The sequence below is a fragment of the Podarcis tiliguerta genome (assembly GCF_965153285.1).
Source record: "Podarcis tiliguerta genome assembly, chromosome: 9".
NCBI lineage: Eukaryota > Metazoa > Chordata > Lepidosauria > Squamata > Lacertidae > Podarcis > Podarcis tiliguerta.
Window position 1 is genome coordinate 65,054,496 of NC_139542.1, and position 13,078 is coordinate 65,067,573.

Below are 13,078 nucleotides of genomic sequence, written 5' to 3' on the forward strand. Positions count from 1 at the left end.
GGTATCTTCGAGAACACTGTCCAACCATCTCGTCCTCTGTTGTCCCCTTCTCCTTGTGCCCTCCATCTTTCCCAACATCAGGATCTTTTCCAGGGAGTCTTCTCTTCTCATGAGGTGGCCAAAGTTTTGGAGTCTCAGCTTCAGGATCTGTCCTTCCAGTGAGCACTCAGGGCTGATTTCCTTCAGAATGGAGAGGTTACAAATAATGATAATAGTTCATTATTTCCCCCCGATTTTGTTGCTAACGTCTACAGTCGCTTTGCCTCAGGCGACTGAAGAAGTGAACGCGAGGGATGAGCATTTCAAACGTGTTAACAACCAACAGCAGGGCCGGCCCACCTGTCAGGCAAGGTGAGGCAACTGCCTTGGGTGGAGGATCCTGATGTTGTTGTTGTTTAGTCGTTCAGTCATGTTCGACTCTTCGTGACCCCATGGACCACAGCACGCCAGGCACTTCTGTCTTCCACTGCCTCCCGCAGTTTGGTCAAACTCATGCTTGTAGCTTCGAGAACACTGTCCAACCATCTCATCCTCTGTCGTCCCCTTCTCCTTGTGCCCTCCATCTTTCCCAGCATCAGGGTCTTTTCCAGGGAGTCTTCTCTTCTCATGAGGTGGCCAAAGTATTGGAGCCTCAGCTTCACTATCTGTCCTCCCAGTGAGCACTCAGGGCTGATTTCCTTCAGAATGGATAGCTTACAAATAATAATAGTTCAGTATTTTCCCCTGATTTTGTTGCTAATGACTACAGTTGCTTTGCCTCAGGCTACTGAAGAAGTGAACGCGAGGGATGAGCATTTCAAATGTGTTAACAACCAACAGCAGGGCCGGCCCACCTGTCAGGCAAGGTGAGGCAACTGCCTTGGGTGGAGGACCCTGATGTTGTTGTTGTTTAGTCGTTCAGTCGTGTCCGACTCTTTGTGACCCCCATGGACCAGAGCACTCCAGGCACTTCTGTCTTCCACTGCCTCCCGCAGTTTGATCAAACTCATGCTGGTAGCTTCGAGAACACTGTCCAACCATCTCGTCCTCTGACGTCCCCTTCTCCTTATGCCCTCCATCTTTCCCAACATCAGGGTCTTTTCCAGGGAGTCTTCCCTTCTCATGAGGTGGCCAAAGTATTGGAGCCTCAGCTTCACGATCTGTCCTTCCAGTGAGCACTCAGGGCTGATTTCCTTCAGAATGGATAGGTTACAAATAATAATAATAATAGTTCAGTATTTTCCCCTGATTTTGTTGCTAACGTCTACAGTCGCTTTGCCTCAGGCTACTGAAGAAGTGAACGCGAGGGATGAGCATTTCAAACGTGTTAACAACTAACAGAAGGGCCGGCCCTCCTGTCAGGCAAGGTGAGGCAACTGCCTTGGGCGGCAGATCCTGATGTAGATCACAGAATCCTAAAGCTGAAAAGGGACCCTGAGGACCATCTAGTCCATCACCCTTGTTCCTGACATCCTCTCCACTCAACCTTTCTTCCCTCAGAGAGAGAGAGACGGGAGAGGAGGCGGCATTTTGTGGTTCGCCTCAGGCGCCAAAAAGGCCTCGGGGTTCACCTCAGGCACCAAAATGCCTCAGGCCGACCTGGCCAACAAGCAAGCACGCCTTAAGTTTCCCTCACGCTCAGAGGCTGCTTTTCTTTCTTTCTTTCTAAAGCGCCAAAAAGAGGCGTCGGAGCCCTGGAAGAACAGCAGGTGCAGGCGACGGGCGAGGCCGCCTCAGCGCGGGCCCCGCCTCTACGCGAGGCTCGGCGGCCGGCCTGTGTTCCCCGAAGCCCACGTCGCGCAAAAGCAGCCGGAGGAGGAGGAGCAGCGGCGGCGGCGCTGAGGAGACCCGGCTGCTCGCCGCCGCCAGCTGCTGGAGCCGCCCAGCCGCCGCCATGAACTCCAGCAACCGCACCGAGAGCGACTGGCAGGGACTGGTGAGCGAGGTGAGAGGGGGAGAAGGAACGAGGCCTGCCGCGGACTGGAAGGCGGAGCTGCCTTTTCCCGCCATTTCCCCCCCAAACAGGCCTGCAAAAACCCGCGTTGCTGGTGCAATGGGGCTTTCCTGCCAGCCGGCACTGGGTCGCCCATCCCTCTCCTTCCTGGCGTTTCCGGCAGCCTGCTGTGCACATATATGCGATCTACAGTCGGAGCGGCTTGCTTCCCTATCCTCTCTTTAGTGCAATTAAGGTTTGCAGCCCCACTTCCCCCGATGCGTGTTTACTGTGCAGCATGTCACTTGTGAATTCACCCCCCCCCCCAGTTAAGCGTGCATAAGGGTTGCAGTGGTGGGGGATTTTTTTGGGGTGGCGTCTGGGGCAAACGACCTCCCTGGCCCGCCAAAGCAGCTGAGCTAAGCTCAAAACTCAGTTTTTCCAGGTGTGGCCAATGCTAAAAGCTAGATGGTTGCGTGTCACCGCAGGGATCGTTGGCACTTGTTGCTTGGAGGGGTATGACGGATGTTACCTGTATGCCACTTTGGGGGCGAGAGGGTCTGGAGCGAAGTATATATCTTCCCTTATCCCTGTTAAGCTGAAAGCAGCAAACTTTTGCTATTCCCATCTCTCAATTTTTTTTTACTTAGAGAGACCTTGTGAGTCAGGAATCCCCCAAAATGAGTTGCCAGGTCTTGGGGTGCGATCAGAGGTTTCTGCAGCGCTATTCACTCAACACAAACTTTTTTGGTGAAGGGGAGGGCTGCAGGTGTTCGGTTAAAAGTCTAAATGAAGTCTGTGAATATGCAGCCATATGCTCTTAGATTCATCACCATATCCAAGTAAATATATTTAGGTTGGGAGTGGACATGCAGCATGATCCAGATGGATGCCAAGGGATTTTGCTGTCATTCTCTGCCTGTTGTCAGGCAATGTCCCCCACTTGGCAGGGTATAAATAAATTATTATTATTATTATTGCATGCTAATAGGATCTGTCCATCTCCCATCAGGCTTGGCCTTCTTGATTCTCGCCCTCAAAAGACCTGGCCACTCTGGGCCAAACTAGATTTAATGTCCATTGCTTGATTGCAACTAATGTGCTGTTGCTGTTTTTTTTTTTTTTTTAATGTAAGCTTATGCATAGAATATTTACCCTGTGAAGGCTTCCCTCCTGATGTAAGTTGCAGCTTCAGGGGAATAATTTTCATAGAGACCACAATAGGTGAGACTAATGGGTTGAATTCTCCTCCACCCCCTGTGATTCTGTTGTTGCCCCCCCCTTCTTTTCTGTTTTCCGTTTTTAACTTGTGCCTATTAATTCATTCAGTTGTCAACTTACTATTTTTCTTCTGGCTAGGATTCTGTGTGTTTTTAACAGAATCTTTGTTGGTTGAATATGAGCCTATCATTTCCTTGTTAGAGAGGGAAGGAGAAATGACACATTCACCTGCTAAATTTTGTCTATCCTGTGGCTTTTAATTTTTTAAAAAAATAATATTTATTAAATATTTTATAGTTATGAAAAGAGAGACAATAAAGAAAAACAATACATAGATTCAACAAACAATACATCAACAATAAAAAAAACAATACAACAATACAACATAAACAAAACAAAAACATTTAAACACACATCCAAATTTCATATCTGTATCTTTCATTTGCTTATACCCAGTGGCTTTTCAATGTACAAGAGGAGAAAAAAATAAATTTGCAATCCCACTGTAATAATTGCCGCTGTAAACTTCATAAAAAGACCAGGGGTGATTGAAGTGTTGTTGGAACTAGTCAACTTTGGTAAACGCTGTCTAATGTTTGCCACAGTATCTCAAAATGGCTGCTTCCCTAGGTTTCAATTCTCTGCTGATGTTCTCAATAACATCTTCCTTCTGTAGTCATAGAACACTTTGATTCCTATATTATTGTACCAGCATCTCACACCCACAGCTGAGTAACACAGCCAGACTCTAAGATTATAAGAAAGGGTGTCAATCAGAGTGTAAGTAAGCTCTCTAAGCAGCCGTTGGGTCAGCAACTCTTCTATAAAGTGGGTATTGCTGTCCATGGTTCTTTTCACTTCCATGATATTCATATTAATTTGGACTAGGTTTGGGGTCCTAAACAAGTGCCAGGCAGCTGTGCCTTCTTTCAACCCCAATCTTACTCCTTGCCCTTCCATTAGCACCTCTCATGCCATGTTTCTTCTGCTCTGAGAAAATGTTTCTAAGAAATGACGGAAAATGTTGGCACAGGCAGTTATTGGCAATTATGAATGATTATTGTCACATATGGAGTACCAGCATTCTAATACTTAGAATCATAGAATTGGAATCCCAAGGGCCTTCCAGCCCAGCCCCCTGCAATGCCGGAATAAAACAACAACAACAACTAATGTATGTGGCAAAAAATGGTAATGGTATTAAATGTTTTGTGGTGCAGAAGGATGGTGACCTTATGAGACCAAGGTGAGGACTAGCTACAAGAGATTCCCTTCCATGTTCTGTGAAGCTTTGTGCTAACTAGGGATGTGCTATGGTCTAAACCACTGACCCTCTTGGACATGCCAATCAGAAGGTCGGCAGTTTGAATCCGTGTGACAGGGTGAGCTCCTGTTGCTCTGTCCCAGCTTCTGCCAACCTAGCAGTTCGAAAGCATACCAGTGCAAGTAGATAGAAATGCCATTTACCTTCCTGTCGCAGCTGTACCTTTTTGTGTGCTTTGGCACTCGTCATGGTTCTCTGTGCACCAGTAGCGGTTTAGTCATGCTGGCCACGTGACCGGGAATGTCTGTGGACAAAGGCTGGCTCCCTCGGCCTGAAAAGTGAAATGAGCGCCACACCCTTTGACTGGACTCAACCGTCCAGGGGTCCTTTGCCTTTTACCTTTACAACTGCTCACTCTGGTGTGACAGTTCAGTGTGCTCTGGTCTCTACATACCAGAGGATGAAGCAGGAAAGCGGACTGCTTTCATGTGTTGACCATGAGGATAGGGTAACTGCTGGTCGGAAGCTAAATATTTAAACATTCGGGGGGGGGATTTCTGTAAGAAAAGCAACAATACACAATGAATTTGGGTGTGTATTTTCAAATAGGCCTTGCAATCTTGGCCATGATTTGTGTAAGATGCTCTTTGACTCTAAAGGCCCCTAATCTTGAACCTATGCAAAATGTAGGACTAATAACCTGTTCAAGATGCATTTTTGGTTGTGTGGGCTGGAAAGTAAATAGAGATAAGTTATTGGCAGCAGGTGATGGAAAGGGAGAAGAAATGGTCGTTCCTTCTCTTTGCCTCCCCAGCCCTCGCAAATCCATAATATTTTGCTCATCCTCACTTGCGGTGCTCAATTATGTATATTATTATATACATCTAAAGCTACCATATGATCCTGTTTGGTAACTTACCATTAGTTTTAAGAAAAAGAGAAAACAGTTTCATATTATTAAGCAGGAAATTAGTCAAGTGTAATTATTTGAAAACATAATTATTTGAAAACATAATTATTTGAAAAGAAGAAGCGAAGATAGGAACTGAGATGGAAAACTGGAACTGCACATATTTATTGGGTTTCTTTACCTATTGGAGGGGACGCGGGTGGCGCTGTGGGTTAAACCTCAGTGCCTAGGACTTGCCGATTGTATGGTCGGCGGTTCGAATCCCCGCGGCGGGGTGAGCTCCCGTCCTTCGGTCCCAACTCTTGCCCACCTAGCAGTTCGAAAGCACCCCTAAGTGCAAGTAGATAAATAGGTACCGCTTTATAGCGGGAAGGTAAACGGCGTTTCGTGTGCTGCGCTGGTGCTGGCTCTCCAGAGCAGCTTCGTCACGCTGGCCACGTGACCCGGAAGTGTCTGCGGACAGCGCTGGCTCCTGGCCTCTTAAGTGAGATGAGCGCACAACCCTAGAGTCGGACACGACTGGCCCGTATGCGCAGGGGTACCTTTACCTTTTTACCTATTGGAAACTTTAAGGGTCCATAAAATAAAGACGTAAAGACTTACCAATGTTTATTCAGAAGTAAGTCTTGCTGTGTTTAATGGGACATAACACCCAAGTAAGTGTGCACAGGGTTACATGGGAATAAACTCAGTTTTGCTAATTGGGATTTATTCCTGAATTAATGTGCATGAGATCATGCTGCCAGTTTCTCCCCACTACCTGTGTTCCTGTCTATTTGTACTGCTGGTCTAAAGACCTGGCACTTGATGTCACTGTGATAAAGCAAACCTTCCTGGAAACCAGCTCTGAAACCTGTTTTGCACTGGATGATTGGATTTTATGGGCTCTTTGAGGAAATGGTTCTTGTTTAAAGCTTAGATCTGCAGCTGGGGTACGAGCAAGGAAAGGGCTTCTTTACAGATGGCTAACACTCAACTCTTTTTCTGTGATAACACAAATACAGTCCAGTACCGTATCTGTAAAGTTCCCTTGCGGTTTAAAGGGCTGCCCTAAAGGGGATGAATTGGTGCTGGAGGACATCAATGCTCACAAGCTAGTTTACACCCACCTACCCACACCTTGATCGTCAGAAAAATTTCCCCATGTATCTACCTATTATTACCTCATGTCAACAAACATTCAGTGCTCCATAGCTTGCACATTCAACCGCAAGTCACCAAGTGTTAAGTGAACATGTGTACGTCCATGTGTGAACCAGTCCTTAGCCATTCTGATATTAAAACTGTGAAGGCATTGCATTTTTTTGGCTGCTGAGGATTATTATTGCCCAGACATTTGCATATGAGAATAAAATAGTGACAAATTCTCAGTACATAGCAGGAAGTAGGTACTGCATGTGTAGCAAGGAGTGGTGTTGTATTCCACATCCTTACAGCTAGTTTGGCTTCTAGTATCTATCATCTTTCTTTCTTTCTTTCTTTCTTTCTTTCTTTCTTTCTACTGCCCCTCATCAGAAAATATCAGGGTGGTTCACAGAATAAAATACGTAATTTAAAAAAAGGAAATATGTAAAATAAAACAGCAAACAACTGCTGCCTTTATTAGGTCCTGAGGGTCATGAAACGTCAGCTTTTCTGTACATTTGATTTCAGACAAACTGATACAAGGAGAAGACAGAGACAGGTGACTGACTGTGTGTGTGTGTGTGTGTGTGTGTGTGAGAGAGAGAGAGAGAGAGAGAGAAGAGTCCACAGGTGACAGAAAGAAGGAGGAATCTGTATGAAAAGGAGAGGATATCATTAGTTAATCTTAATTAAATTAATATGCAAATCCTTTATTTTAATAGGACTTAGGTAAAGGTAAAGGTACCCCTGCCCGTACGGGCCAGTCTTGCCAGACTCTAGGGTTGTGCTCTCATCTATAGGCCGGGAGCCAGCGCTGTCCGCAGACACTTCCGGGTCACGTGGCCAGTGTGACAAGCTGCATCTGGTGAGCCAGCGCAGCACACGGAACGCCGTTTACCTTCCCGCTAGTAAGCGGTCCCTATCTATCTACTTGCACCCGGAGGTGCTTTCAAACTGCTAGGTTGGCAGGCGCTGGGACCGAGCAACAGGAGCGCACCCCGCCGCGGGGATTCGAACCGCCAACCATGCGATCGGCAAGTCCTAGGCGCTGAGGCCCACAGCGCCACCCGCGTCCCTCACTCTTAAATAAATATGCCACTTTAATATTTCAGTGTTGATTTGGAATGAAAATAAATTTTATTTATTTGAATGATAAAATGGCAAGATTTTGCAAACTGAAAGGGGAAAAAAACTTGTTTTGGAACAAGGTGGAAGAAAGTGAGGAAAGGAAAATGTGATGGAGGCAGGCCATAATGAGCAGGTGAAATGAAGTAGAAGGAAGAAAGTATAGAAAAGTTTGAGAAGGTAAAGAGACTGGAGAGAGAAAGGATTGTGAAAGATGGTGAGATGGGAGTAAGTGATAACAGAGGAGGAACTGGGAGGTGCAAGGAGGAGGCAAAGAGAATGTGAGAGGTAAGAAGAGAGAAGAGCAAAGGCAAGACAGGTGATACAGGACCAGAAGGTAGGGAAGAAAAAGCCGGAAGCAGGTGGCAGAGACGAGCTGGTGAAATTGACGGGCCTTTTTGGTAACAAAACACAAGCATAAATAGCGATGGTGACTTGCCCTCTTGCTCAATATCAACCACAGGTTTCAAGGTTGAGAAGAACCCGAGAAATAAAAGAGAAGCTATATGTATTAAAAAGGTTCGAAAGTTTGCCCAACAGTACGTGAAAGATTGGTTCACTTGCATTTAGGAAAATTGTATGCCACTACCTCTGTGTAATAGGTGGTGAGACGCTAGTACTATTAAGTATAAATCAAAAGTGAAAATGTAAAAGTGAGTCCTGTGTGACTGGCAAGGAATATATGGTGTACCTTGAGTCTAGACTGGTTGAAGACCACTGCTCTAAATGAAGATGGACCAAAGCTGATAAGTGACACCGTAATCTGAATTTCCGAAGTTTATAATGGTGTGTCTTTCACTTTTTAGATTTCCCCTCTCCAATAACTTGACAAATGTCCTGGCATTATCAGATTATGAGGTCATTTCTGTTCAGGAGTTAATGAGATCAAAGCGGATTTGGCACTAAAAATAGCTATGGACAAATAGGGACCATTTGATGGAGGGGAGAGCTGTTTCACCTCTCTGTAATGTTGTCTTTCTCATTCTGTTTTGTTTAAAGCAGTTAGCAGGCAGTAAGACAGTTCAAGCAGTAATGTGAAAACGGTTCAAGCAGTAATGTATTATATCAGTCTTTACTTAATATGATCTTGTAGCCATCATAGTCCACTTACGATGGTAAATTAGTGGTAGATAAAAGTCAATAGACAGCAATGAAAACTATTATTTTGAAGGTATTTAGAATTAGAGAAAAGCAGATGAAATTTGAATCTAACAACTGTTTAATGAAAGCATTAAATAGTTCATTATTGCAAAAATACATGAAGATGTATTCAGAAGATTCACTTTTTTAAAAATACCTAAAAACAACTAGCAGAAGCTATAACTCTGCAGTAAATGTTGGCTCTTTTTTTTTTAAAGAAATCTAATAAAAGTGGTTATTTGCATCTTAAAAGTAAAAAAACCCCCACTGTATTTTAAAAGCAGTATATCACAGTAGCATCATTTGCACATCATGGTAAGCTGCAGTTGATGGCTCCCACTTTATTTGTTTCATACAATTTTTTTACCGCTTGATTGTAGGAAACCCTCAAAGCAGTTTTTCCACACTTCTCTCCTAGTGCAAGTGGGAGAAACAAAGCATAAACCCTGACTTAATGTTTCAGACTTAACTGGGATTCATGCTTGGTTGTGATTTGCTTGGAGCTGAACAAACCACAGTCCTCAGTTTAGATGTAAATCTGAGCCAGGGTTTGTGGTTGTTTCTCCCACTCAGTCTAGGGGAATTGTTCTTGGCATACCAGTGTGGTTTGTTTGACTGAAAGAAACCAGGATACATGGTTTGGATTTAATGCTAAGCCAGGGATTGTGGTTTATTTGATCCCACTTGTTCTTGGAGTGAAGTTGGAGCAATCGCCACATACACAGCGAACCATTAACTCTTGAAGTAGTAACAAGGTAATAGTAACAAGACATCTGAAGGCAGCCCTGTTTAGGGAAGCTTTTAATGTTTGATGTATTTAATATTCTTTTGGAAGCCGCCCAGAGTGGCTGGGGAAACCCAGCCAGATGGGCGGGGTATAAATAATAAATTATTATTATTATTATATTATAAGGTCTCCACAACCATATTTATTATCTGCCTATCTGCAAGTTTCGTTGTTGTGTTTGGTTACTCGGAGTATGAAATGAGGCTTGTGTTTCCATTTCCGTTTCCTCTTTAGCCCTAACCATAGTAAGCCGTAGCGTCCAAATTGGCAAATCATAGTTAGTGTTTGCCTTCCAAATCAAAATAAAAAACTGTTTGAAATGGGTTTCTGATTTGGTTTTGGAGAATAAGTGCCAACTGGAGTTTGCCAATCCAGACTTCATGACTAATTATGTTTAGGGCTAGGGAAACCAAAACAGAATTCCTGGATCTGTTATGTCTAGCATTCAATTTCTCCATGTTAAAGATGGAAGCTGAGGCTGAGAAAACAGTGACTTACTTGCTTAAGGCTACCGTCTAAACTTGAACTGGGGCCTTGTAGCTCAGACTCTTAACCGCTTTAGCATATAGCAGTTTCCTATCCAGAGTTCATCATTATTCCAGGTTCCAATGTCATTTCAATGGTGCATAAAAAGCTGCAGATTCCAGATGCCTTTTTAATCAGGGAATTGGCCACTCTTAAAGTGTCACTATATGTATAAGAACAATAATGTTGCTTTATTGAGGGTAGTGCCAAGGCATCATAACCCAGAAGGTTTATGGCAGAAATTCAACTTTGCTGCTGCCAGTAATAAAATTAATCCAAGGTGGAGGTGTCCTCTTCAGAGTTCATTACCCTAGAATGATTTCTCCTTCCCTTTAAAGGGCTCTTGAAAGGATGCATTTGCTACTTTTGGGTACCACTCAATGCATTATTATTTCTTCATGACCTGCAGGGATATTAATGCACCTTGACCAGTAGAAATAAGGGCTGTAAGGTTCAAGAAAGCCCTTCTCTACATTTCCCCCAGTCTTCAAAAAGGAGCAGAGCAAAAGGGGTCTTTTGATTGCAGACCAAGTGTGAACAGAAAGAAATTCTGCAGCTTTTTACACATATGAAACACTAAAGCACAGTACATATTTTAGGTGCATATAAATGTCGTTTTTAAAGGGATGGGCCTAAAAACCTCACACGTGGGTAAGATTATATTGCATTTGGAAGGCTGTAATGGAGTTCGTGAGTAGCTAGTAGAAAAAATATTGGGCTTCGTTGGATAAAAGGGTGTCATCAAAATGGAGGGAATAGGATAGCTTTTTTTACTTTTATAGAGTAGTGAAAGAAAATGCATCTCTGCTAGCTGAATTAAGCACTCTGTGGTCTGATACTTCAATTATGTGTGTGTTTATGAAGAAGTAATTCCCATTATGTTCAGTGAGACTTTCTCCGATGTAGGTACATATAGGATCACAGCCTAACTACAATCCTCAGTATGTTTACTTAGAAATAAATCTATTTTCATCCTAAAGGTTGTAATGTTAGCCCAGAAACTGACACAGCCCATAGTTCCTTTAAAGCACTTAAATGTGTGTGCCCCTGCCTTTAAAATAGCACTTTTGCACAATGCACTTGTCTGGTTGGTTTGGTTTGGTTTTCTTTTGTTTTGTTTTCAAGCGGCATGTACAAACTTTTTGCCTTGACTTTCTTGCAGTATTTGGTGTGTAAAAGGAAGCTGGAAAGTAAGAAGGAAGCACTGCTAATTCTTTCCAAAGAGCTGGACACATGTCAACAAGAAAGAGACCAGTACAAGCTTATGGCTAATCAGCTACGGGAGAAGCACCAATCACTGAAAAAAAAATACCGGGAACTGATTGTATGTAGCTGGTTTGATAACTTTCTGTTAATATCTGCTTATATTAAATCTTTTGCTTCTTGTAATGCATTGTGCATTATTAATCATTTCCTTGTAATCCTTTTGGTTCTGTGTTCATGATGCTGTTTTTGTTCATTTTTGTTTAATTCATAATTATGTATTCACTACTATTTAAAGCACAAATAGAAACAGCTTCGACCTTACAGTCTAAACCTCTTAGTGCTTTGATTGCAGTACTGTAGTGCTTCATTAAATTACTTTTTCAAGCAAACTAGATTACTTTATAAAGTCCTGTTATTTTTCCAGTGACATGTAAACTCCCTTCTTGTAGGACGGGGACCCATCTCTTCCTCCTGAAAAGAGAAAGCAGGTAGGTTTCATTTTTGCTTGCATGCACATATAATTTACTGCTCTATGTCACTGGTTGTTTTTTTTTAAAAAAAAAATGCTAAACTATGTTATTTTGATTCCACTAATCAATTTACAGTGGTACCTCGGGTTACAAACACCTTGGGTTACAAACACTTCGGGTTACAGACTCCACTAACTTGGAAGTAGTACCTCAGATTAAGAACTTTGCCGCAGGATGAGAACAGAAATCACGCGCCGGCAGAAGCGGGAGGCCCCATTAGCTAAAGTGGTACCTCAGGTTAAGAATGGTTTCAGGTTAAGAACGGACCTCTGGTACAAATTAAGTTTGTGGCCAGAGGTACCACTGTACTCACTTTATATTTCAAACCTGTATCCAATTAGACTCTCAAGGTGGTTTGGTGAAAATCCATATAAAGCAAAGTAAACCTGCAAGCAGATGTTCTACATGCATCCCCGCCCCCGAAGCTGTGTGCTCATTGGAAAAAGGGCTCCTTATACCAAGGAATCTTTCACTAACTTCTGGATTGCAGTACTAATTAGAGTTTGGGAAGGCAATAGCTTCTGGCCAGCAGGAAGGGGCAGAAAAATAATTTGCAGCCTGTTTTTATCTGGGGCACTGAGGATGTGTTGGAACTGGGCACGCAGAAGATGAAGCACATCTAGGTCTGGCAGTTGGATTTAGGGTGTGTTTTCTACCATGTTTCTACCAGTTGTTTTCTACCATGGGGATGTCTACTTTTATTTATACACTGCTTGCTTGTAAAACAAAAACCATCCGAGTGGCTTACAACAAGTAAAACAGTAAAATCATGAAAAAAGTCACAACCCTATTTAAAACATACAACAGCTAAAATACTAAAACAGATGAAAATTACCCCAACTTTCTAAGCATCAGGTCAGTTTAGAAGCTGCTCTGCTGGCATATATGTAAATAAAGCAAATAGGTATGGTGTCCTTACAAACACCCTAGGTGCTCCATCAAAGAAGGCCCTGGAGCACATCATTGTTCCAGGAAGTGGGGAATGCAGAACAATATCTTGGGTCTATCCTCACTTTCATTGCTTTTTTAATTCTAGTCTTAAAACATTCTTAGAAGTGTTCAAAGCTGGAAACTTGTTTTACAAAACTTTGTCTGGTTCTTCTTACTATGCAGCACCTCCCTGGTGTTAGGAATATGTTATTTGGGCACTTCGTTAAACGAAGTGTTAGTATTTCTCTGGTGAATCATATTTATTATAAAATCTGATGGTGAGTTTACTTTCCCTCCAATACACATTGGTTTGATTGTGCATTTTGTTGGAAATATCCTTGCTAGAGCTCCAAAAGCATTTTATTTGCGTGGAAAGACTGTGACAGGTATCCTTCATCACTTG

General features: G+C 43.1%; 1 protein-coding gene across 7 annotated transcripts in view; it reads left to right on the top strand.

Moving 5' to 3' along the window:
- The first annotated feature begins 1,659 nt into the window (after positions 1 to 1,659).
- CCDC149 (coiled-coil domain containing 149) overlaps positions 1,660 to 13,078 on the top strand; it is a 56,962-nt gene continuing 45,543 nt past the window's right edge. Inside the window, exons 1-3 of one of the 7 annotated variants that reach the window (XM_083458317.1) lie at positions 1,660 to 1,924; positions 11,172 to 11,333; positions 11,665 to 11,703. In XM_083458317.1, coding sequence (XP_083314443.1) covers positions 1,874 to 1,924; positions 11,172 to 11,333; positions 11,665 to 11,703 — 252 coding nt within the window. In that variant the 5' untranslated portion in view covers positions 1,660 to 1,873. Of the gene's footprint in view, positions 2,169 to 8,994; positions 9,453 to 9,610; positions 11,334 to 11,664; positions 11,704 to 13,078 lie in introns of those variants that run through there. The other 6 variants (XM_083458314.1, XM_083458315.1, XM_083458316.1 and 3 more) reach the window with 6 other exon arrangements.